Genomic DNA, 26,412 nt, shown 5'->3' with positions numbered 1-26,412 from the left:
ACCACCTCCAACACTGCTACATTTGAAGTGCAACATATCAAAGGAAATTGTATAGTGTTCTACCCCAGACATTAACAATTTTGCAGACCCTGGCACAAATTTATGTCATGGACAACACAAGATATATATCCAAGTAAAAACAGCAAAGCCAGTAAATTAGCTAATGTTAACAAAATGAAAGAGCATCAAAAATTAAGTGGACAACAATTAATGACCCTACTACTTGGACTGGACGGTAGAGCGACGGCCTCAATTCATGCAGGTCGACGTTCAATCCCCGACTGTCCACCAAGTGGTTGGGCATCATTCCTTCCCCCATCCCTAATCCTTATCCTGAGCCCTTCCAAGTGCCATATAGTCGTAATGGCTTGGCGCTTTCCCCCAACAGTTCCCTTCCCTTCTTGTCCAATGCATATCAGTCAGTGCCTGACTATCAGCGACTATGGAGAAGTGAGATTTAGCTCTGTCCCACGTCCTAGGCTTTTGTACACGGTGCAATTTTTATATTTTCCAATGCTCTGTGATGTGTCTTGGAGTGGCTGATGGAAGTCATTTTAAAGATCACTTCTTACAGTATATTATACTTGCTGGCCACCCTTGTAGGGTATTAGTATTTCATTAGTCCACCTTGTCCATTTCCTTCAGTATTTTGTAATCATATTTCATCTGATCCTTCTCTTGAGAAAATATACCCGAACATCTTAAAAACACTTAATGCAGTTTATCTGTACGAGTAAATATCATTAAAAAAATAGAAACAGTTGCCAAGAAATTTTATGCATTTCTGTCAACAAACACAACAAAAAGAAATTCTGCCCCTTTTATTTCCAGACACCAGTTTGTGAGCACGATACTTTGTCACCCCCAGCACTGTCACGCATTTCTTCTTTGTCAGCCTTTATGGATAACAAAAAAAAAAAAAAAAAAAAAAAAAAAAAAAAAAAAAAAAAAAAAAAAAAAAAAAAAATCACCGAATCGCTAATTAAACGACAGACCACAGCAAACAAAACCAGGGTATAGATTACTACTCAAACGAAGGAAAGAATACACTGTCTAGGAGTGTAGAGTACGGAATGCCACTTTAGTTCTCATCAGCCAAGGGCCTATGATAATAATCAATTAGATGAACACACATGAGAACAAATTATATTCACTTTACTGTACAGTACTATAATGGATTTATCAATATTCTTTGCTTGAATTAAAACACTAGAGAAAGTGCTAAAATGGAACACTATTTCACTGGTATTGTATTCCTGTAATGCATTTCTAACTATTTACCGTTTGCTTGAGTTTATTTGTTCACTTTGCTTTAACATTAAAATACCTTTCAAAACAGTGGCATGAATATTCTGATAAATTACGCAGGCAATGGTGAGGGAATTAAATAAACTGCAAGTGTTCCAAATTGCTGAAAGAAGTCAGTGTAATGCAGAAATGTAGTGCTGAGGTATAAACATTGAGATACGAGTATATTGACAATACCAAATAAAAGGAACAGAAGTGATGATTAAAGGAGTAGGCCTACAAAGTGTAAACAATGGTTTATGCATTCGTGCATTGATGATTGCTTCAATTATGTATATTCATCACATTCATATTTAAAACATTCAACAAATTTGTAGAAAGAGAGCAAAAACTAATATTGGCAGTAGCCATTACTAACACATAGCAGCCTATATAATACAGTACACCCTGGGCGATGAGTCACAATAAAGTGGCTAAAGTATGTTGACCAGACCACACACTAGGTGAAGGGACGACAACATTTCGGACCATCCTGGACCAAGACGGACTGAAACGTCGTCGTCCCTTCACCTTCTAGTGTGTGGTCTGGTCCACAGTACACCCCGTATAGGCGAGACTACTGTACTCGTAGCTCAGTTGACAGAGCTTCGGCCTCACACACGTGGGGACCACAGTTCGAGACTCCAAGAGCCCAGGTGAATGAAACGGAGGGTATATTTGGAACTGTAAAATAACAATTCACCTCACCTTTTTGTTTACAGAAGTGATGTTGAGAAGTATGAAGGACAAGCATCACATGATCCTTTACAAATATATACAGTATCTACAGTACTGTACAGTATACAGAATAGTTAGCTGCAGAAAGAGAGAGCTGCTAGCAGTTGAAGACAATGTTCTGTTGCTGAATTTCAACACACCAGTATTAACTACTAGTACTGTACAGCTTTTAGCCAAATCTACAGAATTCTCTTGACTTCCAACTACAATAAATATCCTTAGGAACTATGTCACGCATGCAAATACAACCCGAGACACGCAACTTACATCTTTTTTCTATATTGGGATTAGGTAGGCCAATTAACGATGGTTCAGGAACATGAAGAAGAGCACCAACACTCCCACTGAAGCAATTATTATGCCAGGGATGACAAATGAGAGCGTCCAGTTCGTGGTTACAAATGCTGCAGCGATCAGAGTACCCAGAATGTTACCTACAGATGTATGAGAATTCCAAATGCCAAAGATCAAACCTGAAAAAAATATATAAAAAAATCTTACTAGAATACTCTCAATGGGGATCATTTATTTTTGCATACTAATAGTTTTTAACATGCAAATTTAAGGGGGGGGGGGAATTTAAAAATTGCTGGGGGAATTTAAAAATTGTAAACTAGTATACTGGTAAATTGGTAAAGGCAATATAAATAATAAATTGGTAATTTATTATAGATTTACCAATAAATTGACCAATTTACCAATAAATTGACCAATTTACCAATAATTGACCAATTTACCAATAAATTGACCAATTTACCAATAAATTGACCAATTTACCAATTAAATTGACCAATTTACCAATAAATTGACCAATTTACCAATATAAATTGACCAATTTACCAATATAAATTGACCAATTTACCAATATAATTGACCAATTTACCAATATAAATTGACCATTTACCAATATAAATTGACCAATTTACCAATATAAATTGACCAATTTACCAATATAAATTGACCAATTTACCAATATAAATTGACCAATTACCAATAATTGACCAATTTACCAATAAATTGACCAATTTACCAATATAAATTGACCAATTTACCAATATAAATTGACCAATTTACCAATATAAATTGACCAATTTACCAATAAATTGACCATTTACCAATAAATTGACCAATTTACCAATAAATTGACCAATTTACCAATAAATTGACCAATTTACCAATAAATTGACCAATTTACCAATATAAATTGACCAATTTACCAATAAATTGACCAATTTACCAATAAATTGACCAATTTACCAATATAAATTGACCAATTTACCAATATAAATTGACCAATTTACCAATAAATTGACCAATTACCAATAAATTGACCAATTTACCAATAAACTGACCAATTTACCAATAAACTGACCAATTTACCAATAAATTGGTAAAGGTATAGGACTGTCTCACCTCTACAGAGGGTGGACACTTTAGATCACACACAACCATACCAAGATGCTTACTATTGATTACATGACAGAAAATGGGAAATATAGCTAGAGGACTCATTGTATTTCCATGCAAATTTTGTATTGATTTATGTATTCTCTGTCTTATTACTGAAGTAAAATTAGAAGGCATTATGGCTTTCATTTACAACATAGTAAGACTATCATACACAAAATCATCATCATTCTATTACTTATTCTTCACACCACACTGCAGGCAACTATTAATAAACTTCATTAAAACATCCTATACTGTATTTCACAAACATTGTAACAATTTTGAGGTCTGATGAAACATTTTAGTCACCCACAATTAGGATTGTATAGTTATCTGTTATCTGTCTGTGGTAGATAGGATTATCAGTTACCTGTCCGATAACAAAAACACATCACTCTCTGAATGTCTAAAAATCACTTCTTAACTTTAAAATCTGTCACCTCGTCTATTCGGCAAAGAAGAAAAAATATGGTTTCATAAACAAGCGTCTTTCAACTCACTCCTCTGCTGCAATTCTATCTGGGAATTTAGCCCATGCATAGATTTAAACACTGGTGGGAAAGACCAAATCATGATTTGATGATAAACACAAGCTACTAGCCAGTAACTTAACATCATGGTAGACAAACAAGCCAATAATAATGAGAAAATCCACTAGGACTGTGAGGTGGCGCGAACCAACGAACAAAGCATTGCTAGCCACATACTCTACTACTGGACCACCGTCACACATATTCTTACAAGTCCGCAGTGGTCCAGTGGTCGAGTTTGTGACTGGCATTGCCTTAGTCGTACGTTCATGCCACCTCATAGCCCTGGTGGATTTCCTCATTGACATATATCACATTAGTGTGATTTCTGTGTTAATAATGATAATCTTCAAATGACGATGACTGTACGTTGAAGGTCAACCATCATACTCCCAGCTTTATGACAATTCTTCAACTATATGAGCACAGTATGAACAAAGCTTATCAGAGAGACAATCTATATATCAGAGGGCTAACTAGAGATCACCTTGGCCAACCCTCCACTGAAGCTAAACACTCTGTATGCACAGGTTTTCTCTTCGTTTTGAAAATTACTTTATGAAAATAACACGAGTAATGTTTGTTTTCTTTTTTTACAGCTACATATACTGTATAGATAAATTGTTTGTGAACGTCCCAATTTTTTATACAAATAATATATGAGACATAATTAATGTTAAAAATGTTTTCACATTCAGCAACATCCTGAATATATTACTGTATAATACAAAAATTTTTTTATTCTTCTATACAGTACTCATAATCATTCATTTCCAAACATCTTAATGTGTGTTGTCGGGAACAGGAAGCCTTTACTTAAGTTTGTATCGTGGTCCTCTTAAGTCAACCAGCCTACCTTTCCCAGGATACAACCAACAAAGGTTGTCTAACTCTGGGTACCTACATATAGCTAGGTGAATAGCGGCACCATGTGAAAGAAAATGTCCTCAATCATTTCTGTCCTGCTCGGAGATCGAACTCAGGATCCTCGATTGCGAGGTGAGAAAAATAACTAAAAGGTTTTAAAACTTTTAGAGTACTGTATAAACATTTTATACTTAACTGAATAGGGCTTCAAGAATTGGATCTTTAACCATATCTATCTTGAGGTTATCTCGAGATGATTTCGGGGCTTAGTGTCCCCCACGGCCTGGTCACCGACCAGGCCTCCTATTTGTTACTACCCCCCTCCCAGGAAGTACCCCGTACCAGCTGTCTAACTCCCAGGTACCTGTTTACTGCTAGGTGAACAGCGGCATCAGGCATATACTTCAGCTCAGAACACAAACCTTTCATTAACCGCACATTCCATGCATCTTTCTTATGACATCACCACACATTTATTTCACGTCTATTCAAACAGAGTACAGTACTTGGTGTGCTATTCTTACCTCGCTTCCCTTTACCAAACCAATTTCCTAAAGCCGTTACAACACCTGGCCATCCTGTAGTTTGCATTAAACCACTAAGAACCTGAAAACATCATTTACTGTTACCATTTCACCAAGTATGAAAACTATACAGTGGCACCTCGATTAACGAGCGGCTCAATCTATGAGCAATTCGAGTAATGAGCGAGCCACTCGCAGAACATTTGTCTCTACTAACGAACTTTTCCGCTGGTTCTCGGACACCTTTTACAACAGTTTTGCCGTTTCACAATACAAGTTTTCCACATGACGAGCTCGGTGCCGGAACAGATTAAACTCGTTAATCGAGGTGCCACTATACAGTATTGGGGGAAAAACATTAAACATCTAGAATCTCTTTCAATGCATTAAACATCAATTGAATAATTTTACTATCAGCCCTTGTGCTAAACATAAGGAAAGTGGCTCTGGTTCACCACTCTTGATATCTAGTCTGCCTAGAGTGATCAAGTGCCAATCATTACGAAGATGGATTAAAACTCGGAAGATAATAGGCCAGGTTTTTGACGGTGATTGAAACGTTCATGACTGAGGAAGTTAGCAGAAAAATATTTTACAAGTTTTTTGTTTTTTTTTATTCATGCACAGCATAAGTATCAGTATTTTTAATGTATATACAAGAGTTCTTGCATTCTTGTAAAGCCACTAGCACACGTAGCGTTTCGGGCAGGGCCTTAATACTAACTTTCCCCAGAATATGACCCACTAAATTGTTTAACAACCAGGTACCCATTCACTGCTAGGTGAACAGACTACAGTTAAGGATTGGTGCCCGTCCAATCCTCCCCGGCCAGGATACAAACCCAGGCCAAAGCGCTCGTGTCTTACCATCACAGGGACTAGTTTCTGTAGTAGTTTGTGGTATTTATGTAGTGATCTAGTTTGCATTCATTAAAGCCATGTCTGTGAATATTTATGATGGTTAAGCTAAGGGGGTGAACCGTTGCAAAGTGTTAGTTTATGTTGACCAGACCACACACTAGAAGGTGAAGGGACAATCAACTTGAGAATGGTCCAGGACGGACCGAAACGTCGTCGTCCCTTCACCTAGTGTGTGGTCTGGTCAACTTACTTCAGCCACGTTATTGTGACTCATCGCCCGTTAGTTTATATTTCTCAATCTAGTGTCTACATTACAGTATAGTCTCATTATATAGGCCTATACTCTCATGATGGGTTTCTGACTGCAAAATATAAGGTGCTCTTATTTATGAATGAATGAAGATAAAGGCAAGATAATAGCAACATGAATGTGAAAGGTGGCATGAATGAAATCAATGTAAACAAACTGCTGCACTGTAAGATTTTGCAAACTGCTCAAATTCTATGACATACAGTGGACTTAATATATGGCTCAACTACATAATAGGTTACGAGGTCAAAATATTGTCCATATTAAGTTGACCAGACCACACACTAGAAGGTGAAAGGACGACGACGTTTCGGTCCGTCCTCGACTATTCTCAAGTCGATTGTCCATATTAACTTGTCAAATTTTGACAGAACACCATATATCTTTTGTGGGCAAACCATAGCCGTGGCTATACGTATTTTTATTTCCAAGGAGCTGGCAAACATTTGTAAGCGATATTCCAATAGTAATGTCAGTGCAATGTATTTCAAATATTTAATTACAAATAGAAGTCTGCTATATATATATTGATAAAAACTATATATTTTTACCTGTGCCACAATGTAGAACCAAAGCTGGTGAACACCAAATGTATGGCCAAGACCAAACATGGCACAGAAGACACCAGAAAATATCATGCCAAATGACAGAAAGAGGCGTAGGTCAACTCTCTCGGCAATAATTCCACTGTTGATTACAAAGAAAAACATGAATGTGATAATGCAATTTATGAAAATGAATACATAAAAAGAAATCCCTTGAAATTATATGAATACAATTCATACATGTGCAAATCCAACCTTATTAATAGAGATTACTGTAGGTGAAAGTGAGTGAAAGTAAACATGAACATGAGTGAAATTGGGCAACATTCCTTTTGACTTATCTTGTGGTCTGGGGTTTGAGTACTTTAAATACTAAGATTCACTCCGTGTTATATAGAAATGACTGAGAAAGATAATTCTCAGACAGATGTATAACTTTCATCTATGAATCTAACTAAGAGACCCAGTAACATCTTGCTATGGATACCAGAGTTACCTGGCTATTATGGATGTCTAATCAATAATCACTGATCTTAATATACATGCAGCTTGGATTTGTGTGCAGGTCACGCTCCTACAAACATCACAAATGTAAAATTAGAGAACATGGACAAAATAGGGATATGTTGCAGAAAACTCCAAACTTCCATGTCTTTCCACTTGTCAATGTTGACAACATACATATGTGAGTGAGCTAAACTTGTAACCAAATAGAAATAAATTTTAAACATAGGTATGCTAGTGACGAGAAGTGACAGTGCAATTACCTAAGTGTAGTTGCAGGATGAGAGCTATGCTCGTGGTGTCCCGTCTCCCCAGCACTCTTTGTCATAAAGGAAGATTATAGACAACACTGGGCTCGACCTGATGGCCATCCGGCCACCGGCGGCAGGCCCATTCTGAGGCCGTGACTTTTCCTAAATAAAATACTGTAGTGTAAATAGAAAGAAGAGCATCCCCACTAACAGATGGCGTTGTGATGAAACGCTCAAAAGGAGAATACCCACTGCAAAAAAACAAACCAGAATAAACAAGGTAACTGATAATCCAATCAGTTAAAAAATCATGAGACACGAATGACTGGTATAAAAAGCCAACTGCACACAAAATAAATTTCTAAGGATAAGAAACTAAAGCCACATAAATGAATTCCAGTTTCATCTACCAACAATCAACCTATAGCAACAACAGGCACAAGGCTCAGTCATATTGTAAGTCGACTCAGGTCCGGTGGGAGGGACCTCTGGTTTACATACATAAGTGCTGCCATCTGGCAGGAGTCCAGCACAACTGGAGTTTGAGGAGGAGGAGGCATTATCAGGGGGAAAGCACCAAGCCATTACGACTATTTAGCACTGGGAAGGGGGGGGGTCAAGATAAGGATTTGGGATGGGACGGGGGAGAAGGAATGGTACCCAACCACTTGGACGGTCGGGGATTGAACGCCGACCTGCATGAGGCGAGACCGTCGCTCTACCGTCCAGCCCAAGTGGTTGGAACTGGAGTTTGAACTAATGTTAATTTGTGATCTTTTTGTTGGAAAGGCTTTTAATTTTATGGAATGTGTTTTCTGGTAGGTGCTCCACACTTTATTGAGGCTTCTCTAGTGTCTACCAAAGATTAGTACAATCTGGAAGGGACAGTTTAAAAAGTTCCTTGTTGTCAAGATGAAGATCGTCAACCCACTCTCACTAAGCATAGACCTGCCATGGGTCTAAGAAGTTCTTTGATTTAGGAAGCATTCCCAGAGATTTGTAGCAGGACTAATGTTCAAACTATGAGATCTAAGCTGCAAAAATTGCCAAGGAATCCTAGAGGAGAAAAGGACCAAACATTGAAAAGAATGGAAAAGGATGACAGCGACAACTTTCAAACTGAGGATGAATAGGACAAAAGGAAATGGATAGAAGCTGGAAAAAAATATGTTAGAAAACACACCTATGTATGTTTTCTAACACACATAGGATACATAGGTTTTTGATGGATGGCTGCTAAATAGTAGGCATCCATCAGTCTCAGGAGACTATGGAGTTGTACTCTGGTTGTCGGTCTGGAGTGGTCTCTCCAGGGCATAATGCCTGGGGTATATATACACCATTCATTATTATCATACCATTCATTATCATTCTGAACATAATTCAGTAATTTAAAAGTAGGAACGAACTCACCCGTGTTACAAGATAACGGCAAAAGCAAACGCATACAAGAAACATTTTCTTGCCAAACATGCCGTAAGAACTTATCTCACCTGACAAACATTCCAGCAGCATAGGCAAATAGGAAAGATGAATCCACAGTCCCCAAGAGAGTCGATGCATCCTCACCATCTGTAGAAAAACAAATCTTTCACACACATGTCAGTGCAAAATAATGCATTACATCATTTCAATAATTTGGATACATGCTAACATGGTCAAATTGTTAGCTTGGACATGTTGCAGGTCCTCATTAGATCTTTTCACACAAAGATTTGAACATTAAACCTCCTTCCTTTAAAGATATTATATTGAGCAGACAATAACTAATACTTATTAGATGTCAATTTTTAGCCCTATTTGAATTAATAAATACAGTATACTGTATTGTTAATTTATTTCATTTTAATACAGTGCCATACTATAGCATAATTTACAGTTATGTTAAAATTGATGCTGAAATATGTTTTCAGACATTTTTGTTTAAAATTCCTTCAGGACCAGACAAAAAAGATGCCTATCCGGATTATCTTCACAAACAACAACTGCAATAAATACAATAGGAATTGTATAGAAAAAATTGGAGAAGGGGACATGAAAGGAGAAAAAGAAAGGGATAGGGGAAAAAAAAGGAAAAATAATGAGGAGGGAGAAGAGAAAGAAGAATGGGAAGTGTTAAGCAAGAGAGGAGCAACTAAGCCAACTGCAGCTTACCAAAAGGCTTCCAGTCACACCAGTGGCTGTTGTTGGTCTCAGCCGGAGGCGTCATGTTGGAACAGTTCTGGCTGAGGACGTTCTTCACCACAGATATAGGTTTTCGGGAGAGATGATAGGCGCAGTATGTCAAGTAGGTCAAAATCCACATCCATGTTGAGTATCTAGATAACATGGAAGAATAAAATGAATACAACTGGAACCTAATATTCAGTATTGTACTACAAAAGGATATATTATACAGTAATTATACAAATTAGTGTAACATTTACATAAAGTGAATAATGAAAATTGCTGTAAAGCAGTATCAACAATACTCGCCAAACACCCACATTATTCGCACCTTTCCTAGTCGAAGCACGATACTTAATATGAGAAAATGTAAGACATCATAGGATACAGAAGCTGGCAAGTCACTAATCTAACAAAGGCTGTAACACTGAAGGACCTCAAAAAGTCAACTTTGAAGGTGACCCAAGTCATGAAGTGATTTAAAACTAAAAACTGCACAAACATGTTGAGTTTATTGTGCTATACAGTCCCAATATCTAGACTGTGGAAATCGTGTAAATAAAAATTCTGATTGAGGGGCAAAAATCAGCTGTTGACTGTAAAATTGAATGTTGAATGAATTTACTCTAAGCAGTACACCTTAGAGTAAAGCCCCTGGTCCCAGATAGTTAAGAATACAGTACTGTACTGTAAAGTTATTTATATTCTTGGGGAATTAATAAATAGTCATGTTATTTAATCTAGAATTTCTTAGCAAAATGAAGTATCCGGACACCTAGCTAGTGCCTGTCATCAGATGATGAGGTATTACCCATTTATTGGGGAAATTTTGCCAGTACAGTATAAGGATCTTAGTATAGTTTGGTTCATTCTCACCTTGATTAGGAATCCCGGGTTTGAATACCATGGAGGAGGGGCGAACAAATGGTTGGGCTTGCTTCCTATCATCATTGCCTCTGTTTACTAGCAGTAAATAGGTACGCAGGAGTTATTCAACTGTTGTGGGGTTGTATCCTGCGGTAAGGTCAGTAGTTCGACCTTGGGGGGATTTCAATACAAGCCTAACATATATACTGCATATACATACATATATACAGGCTGCCTGTCCACAACAAAAATGAAAATTAATTTTATTACATACTATATTATAAAGCCTTTACTTTCTATACTATTGGGCAGTACTTCTAGAATAACAAACCTGGTTTCTAGATGTTTGGTTCAATGGGCAGTCCAATGTTTGGTGGGTCAAAACTCATGAACCTATAAGTCATATATATCTGATATTAGAAGGCAAGGTAGCACAAGTGTAATTACTCTTAATGGTACAGTATTTTAATATTGCTTACAACATTTTTTCCCCTAATTCTTCCCATGTGTCTAGACTCACAAACCATACACCCATACACACCCCTAGTGGACCAAACTCTCACAAGTCAAGCCTGGCCTCGGGCCGGGTTTGGGGAATAGAACAACTCCCAGAACCCCATCAACCAGGTATCAACCATGTTTGGTGTTTTTCCCAATGAACCACTGACCATGGGAATGGCTACCCCTTGAACAGTCACATGCACTTCCTTGATAGTATGCAAGGAAGCACAGTGTGTTTTGTATGCATCAGCAGCATTTTCAATTAATATGGACATGCAGTACTTTGTTTTGGTGTTCTGAGACTCGGGGCGATTGTGCAACCTGTCCCTGGGCGCCTTTGTTTACTTTTAATGGATCATCATTGATACCTACCACTGTGAAATCATTCAAGTTAAGGACTACACATATTTTTAGGACTATATTTGACGAGATTCTGCCATTCTTTTCATTTAGTTCCATACACCGATTTTGTTTGGCGGTGATGTCCGGAAACCAGCAGCATTACCCAATGTATTAGAAGTCTGCCTGAAACGCTGCACGTACTAGTGGCTTTACAAGAGTGTAATTACTGTACTATGCTATGTATTCTCACAAACCCACTGTACCTTCTTGTATATAAATAAATAAATAAATAAAGTGCTGCACTGTACAATAAATGTTTTGAGATGTCATTACTAGAAGAAAGAGAGAGAGAGAGAGAGAGAGAGAGAGAGAGAGAGAGAGAAATGAACAGGCAACAAACAACCATGGTAGCTGTCTTACGTCCTCCCAACATTAAAAACCTCTCCTATTTTTCCACCTTATCTCATACGTTCTGCTATTCGCAGACTACCACGCCACTAAATTCTTCAGATTTACGTCTAGTGACATTTTACATCAAGTTTTTGACTTACATCATTTGAATTATATTAAAATCCTATTTTCTAAATGTAAATGTGTTCAATAAGAAAATTTTAAAATGGTTTATATGAAGCCGACGTAGTTGAATTGACCGAGAGCTATGCAGAACCCTTATCGTTGCCAAAGGAACTTGCTCCACCAACAAAAAGTTGAAAAAAATTATGTACAAAATTTTGATGGAATAAAGCAGTGAATTTAGAAGACATCAGGATAAGCTTTTGGTCACCCATAAGGAGCTTTATCACAAGAAGCGAGCTGTCCTGATCAATAACATTTTCAAATGGTAAGAGAAGAAAAAACTACAAAATAGCTATGAACAAAAAAACTACCAGTAACCAGATGAAGTCAGAACATCCTGACACTTTTTCAATAATGATTTAAATATCGTACACATCCCTTCACCATCTCCCTCCCTTCCCAAGGTATAAACACCATTTTCTAACAACTACTCTGCATTTATCCCCATCCTTGTATTCATCGCCCCCATCATAATGTGTACCTGCTTGATACCTGCTTGATGGGGTTCTGGGAGTTCTTCTACTCCCAAAGCCCGGCCCGAGGCTCGACTTCTTTTACTATCTTGTAGCTCCATACAATCATTCAATTTAGTCAAGAACCTACATCTTATTCCTCCCTATAACATTCTACTTGCACACTGTATCATTTATACAGTCATTACAGTACTGGCATTATCAGTACTGTACATATATATATCTACTAATGTCACAGCCAATCCAACATGTGCTTGAATTAACACTCGAATCCCTTTAACACTCGCTCCTTGTTTACAATTAACCTCCAATCCCAACAACACAATTAACCTTTAACCCTCTCACCACTTAAGATTTTTTCACCACTACCATTTACCTTCCCATTAAGATGGGTCTCACTCACACTCAACACATTCTTCTCCACATTTAACAAATTTAATTTAATTTGTCCCTTTTCCCCCTCATTTATTTCATTTACATTAACAAGCCATTTATGTCCAATGGTGGTACACACACGTGTACCATTTCTAAAGCAGTTCAAGCATAGATGTTCGGGCTGCTTTAGCATGTATGTATGACGGGTGGACACCATAAGCTACACAAAAAACCTATAATATATATCACTGGTGGAGCAGGCCATCACGAACTTGTTAAAATACACACATTTCTCTCCACGTGCATTTCGTCCCAAAGTCGTCACCACCAGCTTTGCCACGTTACCCCTTCAACCTCAAACAGGGGTGCTGGCGGGTAGAAAACAAAGTACAGCAGTACTGTATCCCACGTAGGACTTGGTTTGGGATGTTTTAATAACAAGAAAACCAGTACAATTCACTGAAAACCAGAGAATCTGTCAACATACACCAAAATAAAGGGCTTTGTCCAACTTTAAAATAGTTGACAGCTCATACGAGACCACAGTGGCAGGAGAGTCTAGTTGACAGTTCATACGAGGCCACAGGGGCAGGTGAGCCTAGTTGACAGCTCATACGAGGCCACAGTGGCAGGAGAGCCTAGTTGACAGCTCATACAAGACCACAGTAGGAAATGAGCCTAGTTGACAGCTCATATGAGACCACAGTGGCAGGAGAGCCTAGTTGACAGCTCATACGAGGCCACAGTGGCAGGAGAGCCTAGTTGACAGCTCATACGAGGCCACAGTGGCAAGAGAGCCTAGTTGACAGCTCATATGAGACCACAGTGACAGGTGAGCCTAGTTGACAGCTCATACAAGACCACAGTAGGAAATGAGCCTAGTTGACAGCTCATATGAGACCACAGTGGCAGGAGAGCCTAGTTGACAGCTCATATGAGACCACAGTGGCAGGAGAGCCTAGCTGACAGCTCAAGGAGACCACGGTGGCAGCTGAGCTCAGTTGACAGCTCATAGACCGCCACGGTCGCAGGAGAGCCTAGTTGACAGCTCATACGAGACCACAGTGGCAGGAGAGCCCAGTTGACAGCTCCTAGGCCGCCACGGAAGAAGCTGACACCAGTTGACAGCTCCTAGGCCGCCACGGTGGCAGGAGAGCCCAGTTGACAACTCCTAGGCCGCCACGGAAGCAGCTGAGCCCAGTTGACAGCTCCTAGGCCGCCACGGTGGCAAGAGAGCCCAGTTGACAGCTCCTAGGCCGCCACGGTGGCAAGAGAGCCCAGTTGACAGCTCCTAGGCCGCCACGGTGGCAGGAGAGCCCAGTTGACAGCTCCTAGGCCGCCACGGAAGCAGCTGAGCCTAGTTGACAGGTCATAGACCGCCACGGTGGCAGGAGAGCCCTCTTGACAGCTCCTAGGCCGCCACGGAAGCAGCTGAGCCTCCAGCTGTGCTGTGGACGTCACCAAAACAATCAACAAAGCACTTACGCTATTCTCTTCTTCGGCGTCGGCACGTTAAGGCAGCAGCTGGACTCCACCGCCTGAATGCTCAATGGTAATTTGCCCATTTCTTTGATGGTTTGAGTTGGCTTTTAGAGTACGAATTAAAAATAATCAACTGTGTTTAGGAAAAAGCGAGAGCAACGAAGATACTCTCTCCACTATGGCCACTTGCCAACTAGCTCTTTGGCTCGTTGACATGACGCATATACTCGCCCCCTCAACTGCCACATGTTGCTACTTGCTCTATTATTTCTCCTTTATTATCCCCTATTATACCACTTTCAGTATATTTCTAACCTGCAGGACATCCATATCTAATGATATACTCTAAATTCTCATATACTTATTAAACGTATACGATATGATGTTAGAGAATAAAATATAAAACGTTTCAAGACCTATGGCAAGAGGTTCATGAGGATGTTAAAGGGCAGATTATTTTCCTCCAATCACGAGATAGAATATATTGTTTACATTAGTTTTTTTTTGTTGTTGCTTGTCTTAGTTTCCCAAGACGAATATTTGACATCCTTGACACACTTCACCAATGTCAATTACTCAGGATACACAATAACAAAAAAAAAATCTCAACCAATCGCCTTTAAACTATATATTTGTAACTCGTCTTGTATGTATGTACCTGAATAAATATTTATTCATTTTTATTAATTTATATATGAAGTCCAAGACAACAATTAATATATCTGAGGCAGTGAAATCTACACTGACAATTCCATCTATCACCCTACCATCATGCAAGAAGAGTCACATATATATCAATCATACCTTTGTATTATTTTTTACGCTATCACTCACAGGATGAGTATGAGGGGCACAATAATCTACAGCTCACAGGATGAGTATGGGTGCACAATAATCTACTGCTCACAAGATGAGTATGGGGTGCACAATAAACTACTACTCACAGGATGAGTATGAGCTCATCCTAAAGTGAGGTCCTCAGTTTTAGTCCTCATCCTAGAGTGAGGTCCTCAGTTTTAGTCCTCATCCTAGAGTGAGGTCCTCAGTTTTAGTCCTCATCCTAAAGTGAGGTCCTCAGTTTTAGTCCTCATCCTAGAGTGAGGTCCTCAGTGTTAGTCCTCATCCTAAAGTGAGGTCCTCAGTTTTAGTCCTCATCCTAGAGTGAGGTCCTCAGTTTTAGTCCTCATCCTAGAGTGAGGTCCTCAGTTTTAGTCCTCATCCTAAAGTGAGTTCCTCAGTTTTAGTCCTCATCCTAGAGTGAGGTCCTCAGTTTTAGTCCTCATCCTAGAGTGAGGTCCTCAGTTTTAGTCCTCATCCTAAAGTGAATTCCTCAGTTTTAGTCCTCATCCTAGAGTGAGGTCCTCAGTTTTAGTCCTCATCCTAAAGTGAGGTCCTCAGTTTTAGTCCTCATCCTAAAGTGAGGTCCTCAGTTTTAGTCCTCATCCTAAAGTGAGGTCCTCAGTTTTAGTCCTCATCCTAAAACTTTTCTCAAACAGCCCCATTTTTTAGGTAACGTGTAACTCATAGGCCTATTGGGTATATTTCATAGGCGCCGAAAAGAGTATATTTTACTGTTATATATTTTAGTCGGCCGTGATTTTGATGTAATAAGTCATCATAGAGCACAGACTTTTATTAACAACGAAATAATTTGTTCTTTGCTTTTAAATGAGCTAAAGATGATAGGCCTCACGTATATTCAGGAATGTGTTACATTCACTACAGTAAGTAAGAACTTGTGCAATGTATTTTTACTTAAATTCAAGAAGAAAAAAAATTAAATGAAGGTGGTACACAGGATGACGTAACTTGCATATATTAAGTAAACATCTGAGTAAAAAAGTAATAATGTACTACTTACCTGAATAGTAATAATTTACTACTTACATGAATCAGTAAAGACTCATAATGATTTATGTATCTTGGGTGATGACGGTATGGCGGATAGGTCACTCTTGCTTAGAAAGGCAATATATTGTCTATGCTTTACTTCTCACAATCCTTTATTTATTTCTTCTATATTCTCCTTACTCCTTAAAACTCCACGTGTTGCTGCGGAAAGAATTCCTGAGCGTTGAGTTTCAGAGCGACAAAAGGTGTTAAATAGTTTCAAAACAACAATATGAATTCGTCTTTCAATTAGTGGTTACCTCTATATAGGTAATTATTTACTCATAAATTGTCTATCGATGCTGTCGAAATACACAAGTAATATTTCAAATGAATTACCATATAATGTAAAGGCAAAAAATATATATATGAATGGAATTGGATAGGTTATAAATAGGAGCTGCCTTGTATAGGCCAATAGGTCTTCTGCAGTTACCTTTGTTCTTATGTTCTAATGTTAAAATATTATCGATTAACTAACACATATAATCTAGTTTATGTGATATCCTATTTTGATAGCCTAATTAACTAGTTATTCTGTAGGTCACAAACATTTTACCAGCCAAAGGGGTTCCTTGTATAGCTTTGCCCTTGGGAATATCTGTTCCTCAAACTATCAACTGAAATATAGGAAACTGAACTTGACATATTTGTTAATCTAGGCAGGCTTGATCGACTGACCCAAATTGAGTAGAGGCCAAGGCAGCGTGAGTAGCCCGTCTTCTCGACCAATCAAAATCAAATATTATATACTGAATTGTCCGAACCTAACCTAGCTGACGACTCGACCATAGAAAATGTGGGCTGCCATACTGGTGTGATAGGTCTAGCTAACATCTGCCATACTGGTGTGATAGGTCTAGCTAACATCTGCCATACTGCTGTGATAGGTTGATACCTGATCAACCAGGCTGTGACTCATACGTCAGGCTGCGAGCAGCCGCGTCCAACAGCCTGGTTGATCAGTCCGGCAACCAGGAGGCCTGGTCGACGACCGGGCCACGGGGACGCTAAGCCCCGGAAGCACCTCAAGGTAACCTCAAGGTAAGGTAGGTCTAGCTAACATCTGCCATACTCCTGTGATAGATCAAACTAACATCTGCCATACTCCTGTGATAGTTCAAACTAACATCTGCCATACTCATGTGATAGGTCTAGCTAACATCTGCCATACTGCTCTGATAGGTCTAGCTAACATCTGCCATACTGCTCTGATAGATCTAGCTAACATCTGCCATACTCCTGTGATAGGTCTAGCTAACATCTGCCATACTGCTCTGATAGATCTAACTAACATCTGCCATACTCCTGTGATAGGTCTAGCTAACATCTGCCATACTGCTCTGATAGATCTAACTAACATCTGCCATACTGCTCTGATAGATCTAGCTAACATCTGCCATACTGCTCTGATAGGTCTAGCTAACATCTACCATACTCCTGTTATAGGAAAACGGTACCCAGCCACTTAGATCATCGGGGAATGAACGCCGGCCCTGCAAGAAGCCAAGTTTCCGCTCTACCGACCGGTAGAAGTGGATGGCCAGCCATCTACGATGTTATGGTGAATATCTAATCACCAGCACCTATCTGATGGTCGGAGATTAAGTACCAACCCATCCTCATTTTCCCCTCTTGAGTGTAAATGTTTTAAAACATGTAGCCTAGTATGCTGAGAATATTACTATTAAATATATCAGTTAAACTAACTAAAACTGGAGGCAGGTCATTGCGATGTCAGTTTGGTAAACTGTGAATAGACTATAAAACACAGGAAGCAGCCCGTAGCAGCTGTCTAACTCCCAGGTACCTATTTACTGCTAGGTAATAGGGGCATGAGGGTGAGGGGGAAACTCTGTCCATCTGTTTCCGCCGGCTGCGGGGATCGAACCCCGTTCTCTAGGTCCATGAGTCTAGAGCGCTGTCCACTCAGCCACAAGCCCCCTTGTTGGTGTGTGTGTACTCACCTAGTTGTGTGCTTGCGGGGGTTGAGCTCTGGCTCTTTGGTCCCGCCTCTCAACCGTCAATCAACAGGTGTACAGGTTCCTGAGCCTATCGGGCTCTATCATATCTACACTTGAAACTGTGTATGGAGTCAGCCTCCACCACATTACTTCCTAATGCATTCCATTTGTCAACCACTCTGACACTAAAAAAGTTCTTTCTAATATCTCTGTGGCTCATTTGGGCACTCAGTTTCCACCTGTGTCCCCTAGGGCGTGTGCCCTTTGTGTTAAATAGCCTGTCTTTATCAACCCTGTCGATTCCCTTGAGAATCTTGAATGTGGTGATCATGTGTGTGTGTGTGGAAAAAAATAGTTAGTAGTTAGTAACAGTTGATTGACAGTTGAAAGGCAGGCCGAAAGAGCAAACAGCTCAACCCCCGCAAGCACAACTAGGCGAATACTCTCACACACACACTATTGGATCACGGCTCCTCCTCTCTCTCCCTCCCTCCTGATAGGTGTCTTATCGAAATTAAGATAATAGTTTCAACGTTACACAGGCTCCGTCAAACCAAGTGTGAGTGAGTCACATGGGGGCTGGGCCCCTGCAGCTGTGTCTGAGGCTTGATGCATAGCGGCCCATCTATCCTGTGTATTCACCTTTTCTCTTCTTTCTTTATTATGCACCTTCCCCCCCCATACCATCCCGTGCGCGGTGGGGGAAAGGAGCTACAGAGGCCACATAATGGGTTCAGGAACCCATGAACCTCCATAGTTCGTGTGGATAAGCAAGTGACAATCTTTTGAAGCTAGTTACACAATTGTTGATGCTACATCATCCCACAATGTCTTTGTCACAGTTTAGTTTTGTTTTATTCAGTATTTTATTAGTGGGCATCTTTACTGATGTTGTCAGTAGTTTAGACAATTCTAACCCTTTATAGTTTCAAGCCTAATTTATTTATTTGATTAAGGGTAGACAGCAAAAATGTGTGTTTTATAAACAAAAGGCTGACAGCTTTGACTCAATCAAAAGATCATAATTTTTCTGTAATAGATGTATTTTGTTAAAATTTGTATATGATATAAATAAAATAATTATTCCATTCAGCTGAAGCTTACGTTCTAAGTTTTTACGATTAACTGTTTCGAAAGTATTCTCATGTGTATGAGAGATCAAATGGGTATATTCCCCTTTTGTTCTGTGTTAGTAAAATGCATTCATTATTTATTCAAGAAGAGTTAATATAATATAATGCTGAACACTGAACTCAAGATGATATTACCTAAACTTGCTTCACTACTAGTATACAAGTTGGAATTGTGCTCAAACCCCTACATTTATATCATTCACTGACATTTTAAGTGTATAACAATGTCAGATATGTATACACCGAGAGGTATACCTCATTTCTAGGTGTATGTACACTAAGAGTTTATTAAAGTATCAAGCTGGTTGGCCAGTAAACTTTTGTAGACTTGGCAACCCCAGTTGGTTGCAACCCAAAACCAAACTAATGCCTGAATTTACCTGAGGGGCCACTAACACTCTAGTGGCCTCTGCGACGAGGACAGGAAGCCGGGGGCTTGTCATTGCTTCCCCCCAATTGTTCTAATGATTTTTTTTCAAGCTGGATACATAACATATTTTTCTATAATCATGTTCCCAGGAAGCTGAATATGAGGCTTACTTCAGAGCTTAGATTAACCTTCCTGTCAGTGTGCTTAAGCCTTAGAGACTGAGATGTGTGTGTGTGTGTGTGTGTGTGTGTGTGTTCTCGCCTATTTGTGTCTGCAGGATCGAGTTTCAGCTGTAGGACCCTGCCTTTCAAGATGCCGGTTGTCTAATGCAATGCCTATTTAATAATGCCTATTTCTACATCGTATCTAATTTTTGAAATTATGAATGGAGCTCCCTTCTACAACCTGCTCCTTCGGTTCATTCCATTTTCCCATTATTTTTATACTAAAATAACCCTTTCTATCCTTTCTCTTTCTATAGGGATGTATACCATAAATCTATAACCATATTTCCGAATGAGAATTAATTAAGATTTTTTTAAGTCTTAATTTATACATTTATATTTAGTTTCGTGTTGATATATTTCAAATCTTATTTATATCCTCTTTGCCATACCTTATCAGCCATTTCAATCCTTCAATCATGTCACCTCGTAAATTTAGTTCTTTTAAAATCTCGCTTCATAAGGATGATTTCTTATTCTTGGGATTAATTTTGTCCATAATCTAAATGGGATCTAACAAATCCAAGATAAAAGTTGAATAATAATAATATCTTGTAACTTTTAGTTAACGCTTCTAGAAATAAATATCAGCAGTATCCTATTCGCTTTTCCGTACATGCTTTGATTTGCTGGCAAAATATCTCTACTAATTCTGAATCAAATCTTTTCTCATTACGATTTCGCAATTTCAATATTGTGGATGATATCGAGTAATTATTATCATTACCTAAATTCAGAACTCCAATTTCGAAATCTCAGAATCTTTCTTTCATTTTAAATGCCTATCTAGATCGTCATGCAGCGATTTTGTGTGTTTATGAGAACTGATTTACCGTCGTATTCTTGTATCGTCTGCAAATTTGCAAATGTTTCTGTTTAATCCTGTGTTCATTGCGTTTATATAACTCGCAATGTTTATAAATGCGCAATGTTTATATAACATTGCGTTTATATAATTGTTCGCATTTGTATTCCACACGTGTGCCCCAAAGAATGAGGTGATTTGATAAAATACTATGCCCAAGATTACCATCAGAGTGCCGGCAGGATGATGGGGAATTAGCCTCGGCTACCATCATCTTTTGTCCGGTCGTGATGGTCGAGTGCTTAAGATGTCCTGTACACCAGTTGCATAGTGCTCCTGGCAGTATGGGTTCGAGTCACTTCTGGGGTGTGAGTTTTCAGTTGCATATATGCCTGGAGACCATTCAGGCTTGTTCGCATAGCGTTTATATGTATCGTAAACATTAGAGGTCCCAGGACAGAGCCTTGGGGAGCACTGCATTTACAAAAACGCGTTTCCACTCTAATTTAAGTCAATTAATGTTATTTGCTTTGTTTGAAATAACTAAGCTAGGCATGGACAAGCTCCCACATTAATGAAAGGCAGTTGACATCAATCCATTTCCCAAACTAGGACAAATTGAAATAGAAAATTCCAATATATTTAGTTTCAAGGAAGGGACAGAACCAGCCTACTGCCTTATTAACGACTTTAAATACTTATTGTTTTCAAAGACGCGGAATAAATTATTCTAATGAGCAAACCTATGTTATCCTTTACTAGTTACGGTAGTTAAAAAAAGGTGGTTGGTGTTCGTCTTCTGGATAGTAACTGGATGGGATGCGATGATTGGTTATGTATTAAGTAAAGTTTGAGATGTTTTGAAGAGGAGAGAAAGATCCCCTTGGAAGGTGTCTGGTGAAGGGGGTTTATCTTGAGGTTATCTTGAGATGATTTCGGGGTTTAGCGTCCTCGCGGCCCGGTCCTAGACCAGGCCTCCTTTTTGTTACACACCCCCAGGAAGCAGCCCGTAGCAGCTGTCTAACTTCCAGGTACCTATTTACTGCTAGATGAATAGGTGCATCAGGGTTAAAGAAACTCTGCCCATTTATTTCCTCCTTCACCGGGGATCGAACCCGGAACAACAGGACTACGAATCCCGAGCGCTGTCCACTCAGCTGTCAGGCCCCCGTGACCGAATATGAACCCTCCCAACCTTGAAGTATCCTATCTCTCAGAATTATCAGCTTCAAGTATGGTATCGATATCTAAGATAACCAGAAGACTATGTGATTACGATATGAAAATATAAGAGCAAGGCTAAAGTCAAGAGAGAGATCAGGCTTCGGGAGGGTGGAGGGTGCGTGAAGCGTGCGCTGAACCACACCGCCACCAGGTGGACAATGGGTATCAAGTGACCACTGGGTACTAGGTGGGCACTGGATGCCAGGTGGGCACTGGATGCCAGGTGGGCACTGGATGCCAGGCGGAGCCAGGTGGTCACTGCCTGCCAAGATCACATACCACTTGACATGAAGCATATTAGGGAGGTGACAGAAACACACACTAGAAAGTGAAGGGACGACGACGTTTGGGTCCGTCCTGGACCATTCTCAAGTAGATTGTGTCACAATCGACTTGAGAATGGTCCAGGATGGACCCAAACGTCGTCGCCCCTTCACTTTGCAGACGAGGAGTCACAATAACGTGGCTGAAGTATGTTGACCAGACCACACACTAGAAAGTGAAGGGACGACGACGTTTCGGTCCGTCCTGGACCATTCTCAAGTCGATTGTGATCCCTTCACTTTCTAGTGTGTAGTTTGGTCAACATATTTCAGCCACGTTATTGTGACTCCTCATCTGTTTATGCTTTGTATTGTAAGAGGTGAGGAGGTGACGACCCGCAGAGCCCGTATAGTGAGGAGGGTCTGCGGGTCGTGGAGGCAGCGTGCTGGGTGTGTGGACGAGCACGGGGGCTCTGTTTAGTTTAATGGTTCCTACCCTCGTTATCGAGGAGACCACGATGGTGAGTGTGTGGTCGGGCGGTGAAGCGTCTTGTCTACTAGATAGAGACAGCCAGTATCATAAACAGTTAAGATAGGGGCCAAGCTCCTGTGCGTCAACAATTAAGGAGAGCCGATAGGGCCTGCTCTGGATTTCGAGTCAGTCTTGTATTAAGTTATTCTACATGAATTCACCTTGCTTCCTCTTAATTCACTCTCCCAGGCTACTGGGAGCCCCGTTGCCCCCACACTATACCCGGGGCTCCGCTACCACACTTCAGGGGATCCCTTAAAATGCTAAACCAGAGTTGGGCGTTGGTATTTTTATTATTGCGTTCAATACTCCCTATTCGTATTAAAATGACCTTATCAACCTACCAGAGGACCCAAAACAGAAAACGGGACAGTATGTCAATTTCCCGAGCGCTACCATTTTTTTTAGAATTTTTTTTTACCTTATGTAAAGAATACGTCAAAAATCGACGTTCTGTTAGGAGGACAGGTTGAGCAACCATAAGACAATGGGTTGGGGGCCCCGCTACACCGAGCCCCGGGTGTAACCGCTGTGACAGGACAGAAATGATTGAGCAATGTTTTAGTTCACCTAGCAGTAAATTGGTACCAGGGAGTTTGCTAACTGTTAATTGTGGATTGCACTTAGGGAAGGTCAGTAGTTGGACTAGGGGGGATCTGAATAAGCCTAACTGGTTTCCTATCCCTGATTATGAGAAACCATAGTGTACAGCCTCATTAAAAAGTAATAAAAGCTTGAATTACTTTTAAATAAAGTAATAAAAGTCAGCAGAGCAGCTCCCGTGTCCAGACTATGAAGCACCAGCAACGGTAATAATGTACATTATTAATGTGGGAAGGTTGAAGACAAATACAGTGTACAGAGGCCTAATTTATTCTCTGAGTAACACTGGAGAGCACAAGAGTTTGTGCTTCCATGAAATTTGTACAGTCAATAAAGCACACATTGTTTTCTCCTCTCAACAAGAGCACTACAAGTGTACTAAAATCAATTTGCTGGGTTCACTGTAATAAAAGTGGCAAAAAATTGGCAGTATAAAAAACCCTTTTGCACAAGAAGCGTTTTAATGTGTGTGAATCGAGAGTTCTTTCCTACAAGACTGCATTGTGTAAAAATGATGAATGATTTGATTCACGTCAACCACTGTCAAATTTCTGCTTCAGCTGCCTGGTTTGGGAGAGATGAAAGGTTCATAGTTCATACATAATGAGTGTGTGTGTATGTTAGACAAAGCTAGCAAGAGGGACGTGAGCTCTCTGGGCGGCTGGACACTCTACGCTCCACACATATGCATTGTATATATATATATACATATGTATATATATATGCATATATATGTAAAACTGGACTGGCCTCACCGTTCCAGGCCACTTCCCTCCACCACACTTTGCAAGATATAACAATTAACAGCGTTTAATGACCATAGCAAGTGACAGAAACCCGACAGTGAGGTGAGTGAACAATATACAAAAATATAAAAGATGCAAAACACTTAAAACCATTATTATTCACTTGCTGAATACTTTTGACACATCATTCAGTTGCAAAACATCTTCAAAGAAAATGCAGTTCACATATACATCATCTCTTTACCAAATACCACAAACACTTATCAAGTTGCAAAATTCCCGAATTCATCATCAATTTGCAGATTCCGCAAAAAGTTCATTATTGATGACAAAAAACGCAAAGCATACAAAAAGATATCAAATGACTTTAATGGGATGTGGTTGTGAATTACCTTTAAGCACCATTCTGCCCCCCATCCTCTGACCAAACATTCACCCACACACCTCTAATATCCACAGATAACACTTAAGGCAGAGTTATATATGTTTTTGGAATATTAATTACATATATATATATATATATATATATATATATATATATATATATATATATATATATATATATATATATATATATGAAACGTGTTGAATATGTAGATAAACATAATCATTACATTAATAATAACAATTCTTACAATATTAATGATTAAAATAATAATAATAATAATAATAATAATAATAATAATGTGGAATTCATGTATGTACTAAACCACAGACTTCAGAATTTCCTTTGAAATGATTAGGCTCGAAAAAATTTAGGCCTAACACTTGTCAATAGATTAGATGATTGGTATGAGATTTGGAACAGAACAATAATACATTTTCACAAAACTGTGCCGAAGTCTGAAGAGGTCAGACTTGTAACCTTGTAGTTCAAGCTTGAGAAGCTCAGGAATTGAAGCTTGTAGATCAACTCAAATATAGAAGTAGATCAGGACTTAGGTTTCTACAAATGTAAATTTGAAGAGAGCTCGGACTTCCGGTAGATTAAACTGTGATTAGTAAAGATATCAGAGTAAGACACTTATAAGATCAGGTCAAAACTTGAAATAAGTCAGGTTTCCTTGTGATATACATAATAAGACGTGTAGTAGATCAAGCTAAGACATGAAATTAAGCCAATCTAAGCCGTGAAGTATATAAGGCTAGGACATGAAGTTGATGAGGCTAGGACATGAAGTAGATCAATCAAAGACATGAAGTAGATCAATCAAAGACATGAAGTAGATCAAGCAAAGACATGAAGTAGCTCAAGCAGACATGAAGTAGCTCAAGCAAAGACATGAAGTAGATGAAGCAGACATGAAGTAGCTCAAGCAGACATGAAGTAGCTCAAGCAAAGACATGAAGTAGATGAATCAAAGACATGAAGTAGCTCAATCAAAGACATGAAGTAGATCAAGCAAAGTCAAGAAGTAGATCAAGCAAAGTCAAGAAGTAGATCAAGCAAAGTCAAGAAGTAGATCAAGCAAAGTCAAGAAGTAGATCAAACAAAGACATGAAGTAGATCAAGCAAAGATATGAAGTAGATCAAGCAAAGACATGAAGTAGATCAAGCACAGACATGAAGTAGATCAAGCAAAGACATGAAGTAGATCAAGCAAAGACATGAAGTAGATCAAGCAAAGACATGAAGTAGCTCAAGCAAAGACATGAAGTAGATCAAGCAAAGACATGAAGTAGATCAAGCAAAGACATGAAATAGATCAAGCAAAGACATGAAATAGATCAAGCAAAGACATAAAGTAAATCAAGCAAGGCCATGAAGTAGATCAAGCAGAGACATGAAGTAGATCAAGCAAAGACTTGAAGTAGATCAAGCAAAAACATGAACTAGATCGAGCAAAGACATGAAGTAGATCAAGCAAAGACATGACATAGATCGAGAAAAGACATGAAATAGATCAAGCAGACATGACGTAGATCAACCAAAGACATGAAATAGGTCAAGCAGACATGAAATAGATCAAGCAAAATCATGGCGTAGATCAAGCTAAGACATGAAGTAGA

General features: G+C 39.2%; 1 protein-coding gene across 1 annotated transcript in view; it reads right to left on the bottom strand.

Moving 5' to 3' along the window:
* Positions 1–14,844, bottom strand: part of LOC123749861 (major facilitator superfamily transporter 16) — a 33,270-nt gene extending 18,426 nt beyond the window's left edge. Inside the window, 7 exon segments of the mRNA XM_069334188.1 lie at positions 2,282–2,343; positions 2,346–2,498; positions 5,396–5,477; positions 7,118–7,253; positions 9,360–9,438; positions 10,021–10,184; positions 14,652–14,844. Of these exon segments, the coding sequence (XP_069190289.1) occupies positions 2,282–2,343; positions 2,346–2,498; positions 5,396–5,477; positions 7,118–7,253; positions 9,360–9,438; positions 10,021–10,184; positions 14,652–14,731 (756 nt within the window). The 5' untranslated portion in view covers positions 14,732–14,844.
* Positions 14,845–26,412: the final 11,568 nt, after the last annotated feature.

This window comes from Procambarus clarkii, chromosome 4 (genome assembly GCF_040958095.1).
Source record: "Procambarus clarkii isolate CNS0578487 chromosome 4, FALCON_Pclarkii_2.0, whole genome shotgun sequence".
NCBI lineage: Eukaryota > Metazoa > Arthropoda > Malacostraca > Decapoda > Cambaridae > Procambarus > Procambarus clarkii.
This window is presented reverse-complemented; position numbering and strand designations above follow the sequence as displayed.